At 40.2% G+C, this 15,560-nt stretch overlaps 1 protein-coding gene across 3 annotated transcripts in view; it reads left to right on the top strand.

The window, feature by feature from the left end:
• Nucleotides 1-1,008: 1,008 nt before the first annotated feature.
• Nucleotides 1,009-15,560, top strand: part of LOC115837495 (leucine-rich repeat-containing protein 7-like) — a 315,547-nt gene continuing 300,995 nt past the window's right edge. For 2 of the 3 annotated variants that reach the window (XM_030823158.1, XM_030823159.1), the window contains exon 1: nucleotides 1,009-2,520. In XM_030823158.1, the coding sequence (XP_030679018.1) occupies nucleotides 2,519-2,520 (2 nt within the window). In that variant the 5' untranslated portion in view covers nucleotides 1,009-2,518. Of the gene's footprint in view, nucleotides 2,521-2,636; nucleotides 2,686-15,560 lie in introns of those variants that run through there. The other variant, XM_030823157.1, reaches the window with a different exon arrangement.

The following is a 15,560-nucleotide window of genomic DNA, read 5'->3' as shown; positions in this document are numbered from 1 at the left end:
ATATACCCCTTTTCCTTTCTATATGCAAATGATATGAAACACTGGCAAGTTGTCCTTAAAAGTCAGCCCACCTTCATGGCCCAGATAAAGTGGGCAATAATTCCTCTCTAGGTCCTCGGCACATTAGGTGCCAGTCTCTCAAGTCTTTTCCTAGACAATTTCTAGCAGCCAGGAAACATAATTTTTGACCTTGAAGACTTTAGCATTCCAAGTCTAAGAATACAATCAGGTGTGTTTTCTTGCGGCAAAGTGTGAGCTTACACACACCCCCAGAGTGGCATGTGAATGCTGTGCATAGTCTTGACTGTGTTTGAGGTTAGAGAACTAAAGACACGATTCTTTCTCTCTTGTAATGAAGAAACAAAAACCACATGGCCTATATTCCACAAAAGAATACCAGCATAATATATCCATTTTAAAAGATGGAATTCATTAGATGTGTATAGAGAATAAAAGTGTAAATATAGGCCGGGAACGGTGGCTCACGTCTGTAATCCCAGCACTTTGGGAGGCCGAGACAGGTGGATCACCTGAGGTCAGGAGTTCGAGACCAGCCTGGGCAACATGGTGAAACCCCGTCTCTACTAAAAATACAAAGAAATCATCCGGGTGTGGTGGCGGGCGCCTGTAATCCCAGCTACTCGGGAGGCTGAGGCAGGAAGATCGCTTGAACCGGGGAGGAAGAGGTTGCAGGGAGCCCAGATCGCGCCATTGCACTCCAGCCTGGGCAACAAGAGCGAAACTCCGTTTCAAAAAACAAAACAAAAAAAAGTGTAAATATAGTACTAGCTTCATCAATATGTCTTGCTGCTTATGGGACTTTAGAGAAGCGTATGAGAAGAAAAAAGAAGAAAGTGTGTGTGCCTTTACGTAAGGGAGCATATGAGAGAGAGAGAGAGAGAGTGTGTGTGTGTGTGTGTGTGTGTGTGTGTCAGAGAGAGAGAATGTTCATGGCAGGAGGAGGGGCGGTGAATATATGAAGGGAAGTTGGGAAACCCCTTCCCTTTTTGTGCACTCCCAGGGCAGCAGCCGCAACCCCAGAATGCGGAGAGGACTTGAGAGCAGGCACAAGGTCCGCTGCCATGACCGAAGCGAAGCGACCTGACGCACAAGCAGAGACTTTCCTCCTTGGCAGCCAACAACCTGCAGCAGGCAAGGCGGGCGGGGGAGGAAACCCCGAGGAGGCGCTCCCGGCCGCCTCTTTGCTGAGATAGCAGGAGCAGCAGCCCGAGGAGCCACGAGCTCGGCGTCACCGAGCGGGTGCGGGTGCAGGGGCACGCAGGCGGGCGCGCAGGCCGGGAGCCACTTCTGCCGCTCAGGCGGCCCCGCTGCAGGACACCGCGCCCCGCTGCCCGAGCGCCCGGGGCTGGCCCGCGAGCGGGAGGAGCCGGCGGCCGCGCTCCGCCCGGCGCGGAGATTCCCACCACCTGCCTCGAACACCACGGAGGCGAGAGGAAGCCAGAGAGCTCGGCCTCTCGTCCCGTTCTCGAAAAGCAGCCCATCGTGACGGAGCCGGGAGAAGGCTAGCGTTTCAATTCCGTGCGGGACTGGGATTCTTCTTCTCATAATCTGGGGGAACCGGAGTAGAGGTCAGAGGGACAGGCGAGGACCTCAAAAAGGGACCGAGGGTTGTGAACATGGTTACCCCCTCCTACCACTGGAAAATCTCCTTGACATTTTTCACACTTTGAAGCAGCTGCAGCTGGTGTCGTCGGAGAAGGGGGTGGGAAGAAAGAGAGGGGGCGGGGAGAGCGGTGAGACACAGCCGAGAGCCATGAGCGGCGCCTCCTCGCCTGCCAATCCTGGCACCTGTGCGCCCAGCCACTGCACGGAGGAGGACCCTACTCCGGGTGAGCACCGGGCTTGAAGCCACGGACACCCGGCCCCTGTGCGGCGGGTTCTCGCCGGCGGGACCTGCAGCCGCCCACGCGGGCCACCGCCACCGCCTCCTGCAGTTGCGGAGCGCTCAGCCCCTCCGAGACGCCCGCTGCGCCCTGGCCCCCGGGGATCCTCGCCCTGCACAGGCGCGGCGACGGGCAGGGGTTGTTACGGAGTTGGGTGCAGGATTCGCCTTTCCTGCTCGGCTCTTCTCCGCCCAGGATTTATTGTCTGTGGAGCCTTCTGGGGGCGGGGAGGGAGCTGCGCCTCCGCCGCCGCCGCCGCCGCCGCCGCTGCTGCTGCTACGGTCGCTAGCGCGGCGCGCTGGGCAGGCTGAGGCTGGGGAGTGGACGCGCTCCTGCCTCCCCGGCCGGCGCTTCGGGCTTCCCCTCAGCCGCTTCCCGCGGGAACCTCTCCCGCCGTCCACCTGAAGGGCACCGGCATCATGGTCTAACGTGGCACCTTCTGGATTCCCCTCTGTCTCCTGTTCTTCCTACCTGCTACTCCTTCCCTCCTCTTCGCCTCCTCCGAGGACCCTGGCGCCCACTCCGCCGCGGACCCCTGAACACTTAAGGAATAACCCTTGGCAGCTGCACGACTGCGCTCTCCGAAACCTCATGGGCAGCTTCTCCCGCCGGCGATGTGAGTAAGGCACGCTCGCTCCGTGGCGGAGGGTGCCGCGGGGGCCGTAGGCGCGCGAGGTGTGGGACCCCAGGGGCCGGCCCGGGGCGGGGGTGGCGGGGCGGGAGGCTTCGGCGTTCGCGGGGAGCGGCTTGTGCGGTGGCCGATGGAGGCGGCGATGATGGGGTAGGTTGCAGAGCATTTGGAAATGGGGTGCTAACTGGGCGGGTGCATGGGAGCACCGAGTAGCGTGAGCTGGCAAGAGACCTTAAAGGGTTACATACTGCGAAAAGGAAAGGTAAATGCTGGGCGCTGGTGCTGGGACCGCTGGTTCCGCTGAAATTAGGTTTAGCTCCTCGTTGTTATCTTGGGTATCTCCAGTCAGCTTTTTTCCCAAGAGGTGTCTGAGGGATGAAGCGCGTGTTTGATCGTGACACACTCACACTCACACACACACTTGTGGCAGGACGCACTTGTCTCTTTATCTTGGAAGGTGTTGTATCAATGTCTCGGTGTCTGTTTGAAAAAATAGAATTAGAAGATTTTTATGTGATTGGGATTGCAGGGAAAGGGTGGGGTTTGGGGGGATGGAGGGGACGCAGGAACATGAAAGACTGGAGGACGGAAAGAAGTGGGGGAGCGTGTTCCCTGGGAGTCAGGGAGAACCTTGCCTCCCTCCCCGTCAGCTAGACAACTCCTGCCCACACATCTCCTTTGTGTGGCACGAGAAGCTGGTGAACCTGCCTATTCCCAATCCAGCGCTGGGTCCCCTTGAGGATCCTGCGTCCTCCTCTCCGAGTTATTAAGGATGCAGGACGTGTTTCGGATTCGACGTGGGAAGAGGGAGGGAAGCACATTAGCATTAAGGTAATCATGGCACCCTGGCTCGTGGACTGTTAGATTGGCTACCGGTGGTCTCTAATCTGACTGTTTGCAGAGTCGAGAATGGGGGCGGGGGTTGGGGGACTGTATAGATTGCCTTTTAAAATAGTGTGACTTCATAATAACGGAGATGGCTGCAAGATTGCTTCCTTACACTACTTCTCGGCCATCAGGGCTGAATAAAGGACCCGCCTCCGCCCTCTACTCCCGCTCTTCTCTGGCTGTCTCTTCCCCATCAAGTCACAAAGCGAGCGGGTTGGGCGAGAGGGCACGGCTCGAGGCAGAGAAGAGACGGGGTCACTTTCGCAACTCCCAGGAATCGGCTTCAGAAAGGAACCATCTGCGACTCCCACGTTCCTTTCGAAGTTCTCCTTCAAAAGGAATTACAAAAAAAAAAAAAAAAATAGCGATGGGGGGTGGGTCCTCCCCCTGCTCTGTTCGATTACTTCCCCAATACTCTTTCAACACATCTGATGTACCTGCAGTGGTAACTGGGTCAGCAGGTAAATAGATTCGTATCTGTATATGTCGAAATGTGGCTCTGCTGATGGATGAAAAGCAATTTTATGTGAGCATATTCTAACCTAGGCGAAATTTCAAAGCACAATAGAGATTTTTATAGCGTGGGCGAGAAGAGTGCATTCCAGCGAAAGCAGGACACGTGATCCCTGCAAGGGAGAGATACAGTATTAGGAACTCGGTTTTCTTTGTTCCAGCCTGAGCCTATGAGATGTTCAGCATCCTGGTTGCTTAAGTCCTCCTACAGAAGGAAAATAATAATAATAATAATAAAGTTGATCGGAGGCTAAATAGAGGGAAAATAAGCACAGGTAGATATGCGTGAACGGTTTGAAAGCTTCGCCTCTGCCTTTTCTTTTTTCTACCGCCCACCCTTCACCCCCACCCCTTGCTCCAGCCAGCCCCCTATTTTAAAATGAGGCATTTCCTCTGGGAGACGGTGGAAAAGTTCTCCAGCCCCTGCACACGTGGGTTCTCCAGCACTTCAGAACCTGCTGTGATTCGCAACAGATTACACCACCTTCCCAGTCCAAGTGTCACGCCTCCGTCCAGGCTTCCTTGAGTTGGCTTCCAAGAAGGACTCTAAGGGAACTACCATGAGGTGTTTTTTATTTGTTTGTTTGTTTGTTTTTACAAAAGACAGTAAAGCAACGAAGTCTTTACTTTTTAGAAATCATTGATTGCACAGGGGGAAAAATGAGAAAGTAGGGATGTAGGAATGATTTTATGTTTCCTTAAGAGTCATGGGGCTAAAGTATATTGGGGGTGTGTTTAGTGATTGCGTTTGGACTTCTGAGGTGTCTCAGGCCTGTGAAAAATGTCCTGAGGTTAGAATATTTATTAATTTAGTGGAGATATAACTTGTTTACGACCCAACATTTAGAGTTACCTGACTTGGAGATTTCTTATTTCATTTTCACTTAATGTTTTATAATCCATCTTAGTAGGCTAAAGTTTTTAAAAGGTGGTTTATTTATGTGTTATGCTGCATTGCATCATACTAATATGTAATGATAAGAAAAACAGTCAATTTTCATGACTTATTATGAGGTGAGAGTTCTTTATACATTTTTAAGAAAAAATTGACTATCCAAGAAAAAATGTGTACTTACCATGGCAACACTTACATTCTATATCACTTGTGTCTGCACATATGCAGCTTAGAAGTAGAAACAACTTCATAAAGAAACCTGGTCCAATTGCAGTAGCCATGTTTTATTCAGAATTTTAGTGCAGCTTTAGGCTGTCATTAACATTTTCCCAATTAAATTCTTATTCCACTTTTTTAATAAGCTTTTAATTTTTCTAATTCCTTTATAAAATGCAGAACATAAGCTTAAAGTGTTTTTGTGTGTCTGCATTTTTGTTTGCTTTGGATTTCAAAAAATCACGAAGATATAAATTAATATTATGAATGTTATTGCTTATGAAAGTAATAAACTATATTATCTATATGATGTTCATTCCAATGGTACTTGTAGATCTCTCTTATTTCAGCACATAGTACACGATTAAATATTTGATACAAAAACTTGGTCTTGCTAATCACAATGTTAAAACATTCACTTTTTAGAACAGGTAAAATATTGATGTTAGGTTTTAATTGATGTATCAAAATTACACTTATAGATACTAAAATTTTATTTTCTGAATGACTGTGGCCCCAATATAAAAAGGAATCACACATTCCACGAGATTATAACTTCATTTCTTACTCAGATTAACAGACTACACGAAGTGTAACCAATTATTGATGAATTATCATCTGAATTATTTATGGATTCTTATTACATTTTCTTTCTTCATATAAATTATTTCATAGTTTTTTGAAAAAAATTATTTCAAACATATATGCTGTTGAGCACAATAGTTATAATAGCCAAACTATCATTGAAAGACATTATTTGGTGTATTTTGTGGTCTCAAATAACAATGACTGCTTTGCAGAGTATCATCCACATTCTTTTTTGGACCCGTGTAAATTTGCAAGATGACTTTAGGGGAATGTTAACTCAAATCTGTGACATATAACAGACTTTTAGTTTATGACAAGCCGAGTTACCATTAACTAATTTTTATTGCCACGGAAAGATATCATTGGAGATGATTCTAGGCTCTTTGGAGAACCTTGAAGTTTTCACTCTGAATTTCTTTAATTTAGCAGTCAACGTCAGTCTTCAATAGAGAGTTTTCAACGTTTCAACATTAAGAAATAAAATTTTAATATAAAGATAGCAATTTAAACCTATAATGAAGCAAATTATATTCTGACGGAACAAAAAAGCAAATTATATAAGCTATTGTAATTAAATCAAATACCTAAATCTAAAAAAGGAGATTCATAGACAGGTTTCACATGTGTTTTAAAAAACTTATTTGTGAATTGTCAATAAAAACTCAAAATGAAAAGTGGCACTATAAATCAACAATGTTTGAATGATGGTTGCCACAAATCAATAGTAATTTTTCTTTATGTGGCTTTCAACCATGTTATTTATGTGACTCAGGTTTGAATCATTAGAAATAATTATATTTTTATAGAAACAACGGTAGGGTATTACCCTGAGATAGTGAAAGAGGAGTAAGAAAAACTTAGGTATGTCTAGAAGTAATATGCAGTCTCAGGTAATACATCTCTTTTAACAAGATAAAATAGAGGTGGCAATAATTACTATTTTATAACTGTAGGACGTACCAAATAAGACAAAGGGGTACATGAAATGTGGTTTGGAAATTTTAGAAGAGTGAAGTATAAACTTTTTTGTACAGATTAGTTTTTGTGTAGTAATGTGTGTGTGGGGTGTGTGTGTGTGGGGTGTGTGTGTGGGGGGGGTGTGTGTGTGGGGGGGGTTGTGTTTAGTGACAGCATAGTATAATTATGTATATTATATAATGGTGTAATTAAAAGCATGCCATTTAAATAATCAAATATGTCTATTTCCTATCTCAAAAAAAGTGAATATGCTCAGAAATCCATGAACATCACTTGTCATATTGCCTCCCCTACCATAGTACCTGAACTGTAATCATAATCATAATAAGTTACCGCTTGCTAAATTCTTACCATGAGTCATGTGCTTTACTTCAAAATAATCCTATAGGAAGCATTATTCTCACTGTTTTAAAGATTAGAAAACTGAAACTCAAAGACAGCAAGTGGCAAATCCATGCCACATGGAAAGTGATGGGCCAAGATTTAAGCCCAGATTTGGCCCCTGTTCATTTTTCCCCATTCTGTGCTCTCTTCTTCATGGCATAAATTGAAGTTCGGTAAATAACCGAAATCTGTAGATTATGGAAGTTTTTCCTGGTGTACAAAGAAAAATTAAGATTTTGAACCAGCTTTTGAAAGCTGCATATTTGGTGATAATACACCCTATTATTTTTGGACTATTATTTAATGTAGGTATAGAAAGTACTGTTGCTTATTATCTTGGAATAATTCATTCACGACAGAAATTTAATAACCTAGTAGAATCTGTCATATAAAAGTACATTATGGAAGTTTTCAATAAAGCAAATTTTGAGTCAATAGCTGTCATGTCCATTTTGAAACTATGATGATGCACTTGATAATTAAGCCCCTGGGGAGGCATCATATATGCTAATTAAATTATTAATCATAATAGAAACATCATTTGTCATTCAAAGACATGGGAAAAATATTAAATACATTAATAACCCAAAGGATTTCCTGTGTACACTCATTCTCATTTTATTGTTCATTGCTTAATAAACTACTTAAAATCTCTATACAAAATATTATTTTACTTCAATACACGTGAAAGGAATAGTAGTTGTCAGGGATGAAGCATTGAAATGTCTATTGACATTGACATGATCTGTTTAAATATTTTAACAATGGAGCAGTTGTTTACATTGTTTAAAGAATTCATTTATAGACTTCTTAAAGATGCAGTTTCTTCAGTTGTGCCAGGATATTTTTGCTGTACATGAAGTTCAGTAAGGTTGAAAGCATACTTAACACGAGGGGATAGGTATGTCCAAGGTAGTATCATAACAAATGGCTTAAGTTAAAAACAGTGGAACTGTAGGACACTTGTGTGTGTGGCGGGGTGGGTCAGATGAGGGAGATATTTAAATGTTGTGGTACTCAAGAGGTAAAGTAGTATGAGAACAAGTGAGAAGCTATTGATTTCAATTATAGAAAAGAGGTAGCTGACCTTAAAACAAAACAACAGCATAAGTACTATCATTATCATCATGAATTTTTCATAGGTAAAAAGAAATGGTACTGTGAAAAGCAGAAAAACAGAGCTAACAGAGGAAAATATGGGACAAACAATTGGAAAAGAGCTGTTAGACAAGTCACTGAGAAACTACAGGATTTTATGTTATTATATTGAAAAAGATAAGAATACTCTGGCATAGTGGCAAAATACCTTATGGATGCTTGGCTGTATTGTCAATTTATTCAATAATGGAAGGAAAGGTAAGAAATGAACTTTATTAAGATACTGCCTAAGTATTATGAGACATTTATTGCACTAAAAAGGTAAGTAATGAACACAAAGCTAAAATATGCCAGCTGAACTTAAAGAATTAATGTGTTACAGATGGTGTAACTAAAACAATTAAAAATTGCAAATAATAGACTTCTAAATACTAACTACTTAAGTGTTCTGCCCCAAAAGTATTCATCATTGTAGTTCTTACCACCAGTAGGCACCTTACAGAACCATGTTGGATGGAGATATACCTTGGACCACGTATTTTGAGCACTCATAAAATTAAATAGTTACTATCCAGTGTTATTCTGATCAGTGTAATTCAAGACATGAAAAAAATTTCTTCCCTATATCAAGTGTGATTAATTTCTTAAGACAATTATAAAAGCTATTGTAATTAAATCAAATACCTAGTTAAACTTAGAGTGAGTGTTAAATATTAGCGAAGTCCTTAGGGTAATATGGTATTGTTGAACACTGGGCACACCACGCACATACACATACAGCTGTAGTTGTTCCATTTCACAACACATATGCACACACAGACATAGCTGTAATCTTACTGTTTCAGGAGTTTATAACACGCCAGAGCTGGAAAGGAATTTAGAGGGTCTCATTTTATAAAAAGAGGAAACTGAAGCCCCACTAAGTATACTTTCTTGCTGAGGGTCATCCAGCTGTTAATGGGAGAAATAGCAATAAAACCAGGTCTCATAGCTCCCACTGTCTGCCAGTAAAACCACACCCTTGGAACTACTGGGGTCTCTTATACCCGAGCAAAGTAGAAGAGAGAAAGGAACCTTAATTCAATCGATCCAATTAATATATCTAGCCAATTTGATGACACTATCCAAAAAGCATTTCTTTTTCATTTAATTTTTGGCCTGAATTTCAATCTGAGTTTAATTTTTGGCCTTAATTATGCCCTGAGTTTCTATTTGGCTTAAGCATTTTGGACAATTGCCTCATCCTCCACTTTGACTTGACTGTCTAGGCAGACTCCCATGCTATAAATTTAACATCTGTTAAGTATTCTATTTTTAAAATATCTTTATTTAAGAAATGTGGAATTAATTTTCACTAATATTGAAGCACTTAATTTGGATACTATATCCTTTCTTAAAATATTAAAATTCAAATGTTCTTTTTAAATCATTGATCTTTTTAGGATAACGCCAGCTAAATGAATGTTGGATGATGAAGAAATGTTCAATTCATTTTAAATAAATAAATTCTCTTCTAAATTTGCTAATTTTATTAGGGGTCAACCAATGAGTTTTCTCACCAAAAAAACAAGAAGGATTTTAAGTGCTATTAGGGCTTTCTATAAACTATTACTTCAAATATGAATTAGGAAACCATTCGAATCAGGAAAATAAAATACAATACAGTTGGAATTTGTAAAACAGACTCATTTCTGAGAAGTTTTTCGCATTATTAAGTTACGTTTTGGGCTGGGCGACTGTAATCCAGCACTTTGGCAGGTTGAGGTGGGATGATTGCTTGAGTCCAGGAGTGTGAGACCAACCTGGGCAATACAGTGAGACGTTGTATCCACTTTTTTTTTAAGTAGCCAAGAGTGGTAGTGCTCACCTGTAGTCCCACCTACTCAGGAGGCTGAGGTGGGAAGATTGCTTTAGCTTAGGAGGCAGAGGTTGCAGTGAGTTGAGATCACACTACTGTACTCCAGGCTGGGTGACAGAGTGACACTCTGAAAAACAAAAAAAAGTTACTTTGGAAGGTCCTTTAAAATAGTAAGATCCTTCCTTCCTTCTAAATATCTGGTGATACATCTGTTATGACTTAGTTCTTCTGTTACAAGACAAATTTGAAATAAACGTTTCATTTATATTTTTTCTAATGCTAAAATTCTTAGTCCACCATATCTAGAAGCTTTGATTACAGGTAAACTTAAGGCAAGATGTTTTATAACCCACCAGCAAACCATATTAGCAATGATTATAAAGCATTTTTGAAATTATGGTATAAATCTCTTAAAATATGTATTTGGGTTGTAAACAATGAAATGTAGAAATATTTACAAAGAAAAGTTTTGATTAAACAAGATACCTACATACCTACACAGTCCTATCTAATAACCCTTTTTAAAAGACATAACTCCTTAGGAAGGAAATAATGTTTTAAATTGAAGAAACACCATGATGACTAAATTAATGCATCACATATCAGCACATTAGCTATGCTTTTCAATTGTAAAATGGTTCTTATTCATGCCAGCTTTCAGTGTACTGTTCAGAGGCTCGTGGGTGTGATGGAACGGAACATATTTCTGCATCTGTGAATGTAATCCCACACACCATTTTACATGACAAAATCTGAATGTCCTAAGTCTAGGTGTTAACAGTAATACAAGACATCAACCTCTCCCAGTCCAGGGTTCTAATTACTCCATAATAATTCCTGTTTTATCTTTTGCACTATCTAATTTTATTTAATGAGCGGTTATTTACACATGTAATATAAGGAGGATGGACGTTTTTTGTTTGTTTACTTGCTTTTTCTGCCTCGTCATATCTAAGGTTTGCTTCCTGCAGACAAAAAGCAAGCCACTGAAACTCAAACGCAGTAGACATCAATGTGGGATGTGAACACAGGGGGCTGGGTACAAAGTTGATGTGCTTTTGTACTTTGGTACAAGAAGAAACTACTAGAACTGTTATGCATGTTTAAGTTCCATATAAAAATCATGGGTAAACTTATCCATAATTTATATAAAGGAATATGTTGTTAATCTCCTTCCCCCTCTTCCCTAGTAGAATGTCTTTGTATAATCATGTGCGAAAAATAGATAGAAATGCATGAAAAAAAGTTGTATTTTAGTCCTGGTAATATGGATTAATACTTCCTTGTTTTAAATGCCACTTAATGGTTTTAATATTATTGCTTAACAATGGAAAAAATAGCGTATTTTCGTGTAGAAGATAGAAACTTTATTGGGTGTCAAGTGTTATAATTTAATGAATCAACATAATAAAATGTAATATGCCAGCTTCTAGTATTTATATTAAAAAGGAAGGTAACAAAAAAACCCTAAAATGTTACTTGGGTTTTATATTCTCTTTTTCTGGATGTGAGTCAAGTGAGAAATTCACCCTCACACTGAGTAAAGATCACCGTTAAGTTGAATAGGAATATAGTTTAATGAAACTTCAGAATCCCTTGGTTACATTCTCCACATATCTTTTTTAAAAAAATAAAAAAGGTTAAACCTTTAAACTGTGTGATTTGTGTGATCACACAAAGGTCACTTTATATTGGTATTTTTAGGATACTTCAATATATGGACCATTCATTCATTCCCAGCATCACTGTTTAAATAATTATTTAAATGACTGTTTCCCCAACCAGCACATATGTAGAGACTCACTGGATATTTTATCCCAAGCAAACTAGCTCACAGCCTGGTGCAGAAAAAGATGCATGTTGTGTGAATGAATGTTTCAATGAATGAATCGTTCCACTTATTCTTCTGAATGCCTCTAAACGACTCTTGTAGCCATTAGCACAGTTTCCCTCAATTCCTTCTTCTCCTCCTTTCTGAGAACATCATAGGATTGTGCTTCCCAGCCATAGCCATATGACTTGCTTTGGTTGAGGCAATCAGAGCAAAAGGTAAGGAGTGTCTCTTTTTTTTTGTAGAGCCAGCATCTTCCCATGTTGCCCATGCTGGTCTCAAACTCCTGGGCTGAAGCAGTCCTCCTGACTTCACCTCCCAAAGTGTTGGGCTTACAGGTGTGAGCCACTGCACCTGGCCTGAATAGAAGTGTTTATGACCCAGTGCACTGCTTGCTCTTTCCCTAACAAAGTAATTGTGGAAGCACATGTCATGATAGAGCCTCCATCATCCTGGTCCAGGAACAATTACACTAAATGCAGACCTCCTGGCAATAGGTATTTGACATGTGGTGTGAGAAAGAAATAAAGCATTGATATGTTTGGATTTGGGGAGTTGTTTGTTTAATAGAGAATAACCTACTCCTCCCTCCTTCTCAAATTTATTGAGTTTGAAAGACAAAGGATAAGTGAAATCCTATTCTATTAAAAGTAGAATCCTAATTTCCAGTTTACAGTGTCACAACTACAGAAATAAGTATGCTACTAATTTGGATCGTAATATTAAAACATATTACATTTTATGACTGGTTAAAGATATAATTTTTAACAAAGCTATTATTTAATACATAAAGATATTATTTAAAAGATAAATCAACCTATTTGAGAAAATTGTACACGTCTTAAGCACTTCGACTTTCTCAGTTGGTAATTTTGTGCACAAGCATATTTTAATACACCAGAAGTCGAAAAACTGAGCTGCTGTTCTTGGACAACTGAGGAATCGCTCCTCGAATTTGTAAACAAATCAAACTAGGGTGCAACATATTTTTTCATTCTGTATATTGTTAGGAGAACTTTTATAATAAAAATCTACCATATCTACTGGAATCTGCCACGTTTTCAGTTTAGTAAATTTTACGAAGTTCTCGCCTGCCCGCATTCATTCATTCTAAATATTCACTGTGTGCCAGGCCTTGCGCTAGACACAGCTGAGTACAAACCTGCTCTCAGATTTCATGGAGTTTACAGTCTAATGGTATAGACAGACCTTAAATAAATAATAATTCTAGGGATATATAATTACAAATTCTGATAAAAGCTAAGAAGGAAAAGACCAAGGTACTTAGAGTGAATATTTTGAAGTTCTGAGAAGAAGTAGCATCTTTGATGAACTGCTATTTAAATAAAACCTCTAAGATGATAGAAGTTAGCCAGACAAAGAAAGAGGACAGGAGTATTCTAGTCAGGGCAAATGGCAAATGCAAAAACTTTACATCAGAAGAGGATGATGGTACATTGGAGGGGAATGTGATTGGCAGGAAGTCAGTGTGACTGGATATGAGGAGCACGGGTAGACTGGCACGTTATGAGGCAGACATGAGCCAGACATCCAAGGACTTACCAGGTTAAGAATTTAAGTTGTTTAGCCTACATTCTGTGCAAAGTCATTAAGCATTTATGAACACAAAGGTGGTGTGAACTGATTGACATTTTTAAATGATTACTTGGGCTGCTATGTTTACGTAGCTTCTGCTTAGATGAAGGTGAGAGTGGAAACAGGGATTCGTGAATTAGGAGGTGTTTACAGTGAGTTGGACAATAAATTATCTTGGGCTAGAATTTTGGTAGTGGAAATGGAAAGAGATAGACGAAAGTGAAATAAGCTTTGTAGAAGGTATTGGATTCACTGCTGAATTGATAGCAGTGAGGGCTAACAAAAGAAAGTGTGGTATCAAAGATTATTCCAAGATTTCTGGCATGAGAAACTAGATACATACAGGTACAATTTGTTGACTGGAGAATCTGGAGAGGGAACTAATCACGTATAACTAGAACATTGACAGAATGAAGGAAACTGAATAACGCTGACATATTGAAGAAGCATCAACTTGTAAATGTAAACACTTATTCCTATATAAACTTACTGGAAATGAATTGAATACTTCCATAGGGAAAAGTAATTAAAGCCTCTTTTTAAGAAAAAAGTTTTTAAATACATGAAAAATGGGTATGCATCAGAGTGACTCACCTTATATTGCTCTCTTGGCTTCGTTTTAATTATTTTTTTGGCATGAAAAGAAAATACTAATTTCTTCCATCTTTACTCACTATGCTTTACAGTTTGGAAGGGCAATTTACTCCTGGTCCTTTTATACTTGGATTCCTAAGATGAGTAGAAGAGTGTAAACCATTGATGGTGTTTGTTTTAAGCCACCCATCTCAGGCACTTCCTTAGCCTCTTGCAGCACTGTTGCTACCAAGGGGTCCATGCTGTGGGATTCTCTGGGCAAGGTTACACCCATTTGCAACTTGTCCCATGCGTGGTACCTTTTCCTAGAGCCCTTCATCTTCAAAATGTTTTTCACTGCTGAGTTCTGTCATTTAAGACATGCTGTAAATTGTTGCCCAGAGGGTGTACAAATAAGTAGAATGAGAATCCTTTGCTCATGGATACATAATCTAGGAATGTATTTAGCTGGAAATAAAAGAAGTATTAATGATTCATAGCTTAACTAAAATACTTATTTTACCCTTTCTTCCAGTTAGCTTTTGCAGTGGTAATTATAATCTCAGATTATCTCAGTGGCTTACACCACAAACATTCATTTCTCCCCTACAGACCTGTGGGACAGCAGCAGCTCCACTCAGCTCTCTTTACCCAGTCTTCTCACTCCAGGATCCAAGCCGAAGGAGCAGCCTTCATCTCAGATGTGCTGTTCTCCTGGTAGAGGATAGGAGCCAGAGGCCAAACTGGCCGACTGAAGTTCAATGAAAGCTTCTGCTCACACATAGCATATTTTAGGTCCATTTGCATTCGTTTGGCCAAAACAAGTCACATAACCAAGCCTGGCATGGCAAGGGAACAAATGGTTAAGCATCCATCTTGGTATAAGTGGCTCAGTGATGCCATCAGGAACTCCAACTCATTCCAAATCTTTATCTATTTATTTGGTAGTAGTTTAGCGTTTATACTTTGAAAGACAGTTTTTTCCTTCTTAACATAACTGCCTCTGAGTGGACTGGCACCAAAGGAATGGCAGTAATGGATATCCGCCAACTGTTGGGTTCCCTGGGTCTCTTCCTTGGCTCTTGTATCCTGGCCAGCATGCAAGTCTGTTTAATGCAGTTGTACTTCTGAGTATGTTTTGATTTTTTTCTGCTTTGATTAGCTTGAAATGTATTTTACAAATTTCTCGAGTAAATTACTTTTGCCCTATTTTCCTAAGTTATAAGACATTTGGGGAAAAATAACATTCATATTAAAATTTAGATATTAATCTAAATATCTAATATCTAAACAAGTCAGTTTTAGTTTGGTTAAACAGTTTCTTTCAAGCACTGTAGTTATAAAATAAAATTTTATTTTTTTATAATATCTGGAGGATTTATGGAGCATTTTATATTTTAGGAATGGACATACATAAGAATTTTTGAGATAACTATCAATTCATAAAGCCTGAAATTCCCTTTCATATTCAAAACCTTATATATTTTATTTTTGTTCAGATCTACTGTATCTAAAACTTTGGATTATAACTATTATTTATTAAATTAACTATACTTTTACAAATAAATTTTTTTGTTTTGTTAATAAATGGAATCACTAAAATGTGA

This window comes from Nomascus leucogenys, chromosome 12 (assembly GCF_006542625.1).
Source record: "Nomascus leucogenys isolate Asia chromosome 12, Asia_NLE_v1, whole genome shotgun sequence".
Lineage (NCBI taxonomy): Eukaryota > Metazoa > Chordata > Mammalia > Primates > Hylobatidae > Nomascus > Nomascus leucogenys.
Note: the sequence above shows the minus strand (reverse complement) of the source record. Positions and strands in the feature narration are given on the sequence as shown.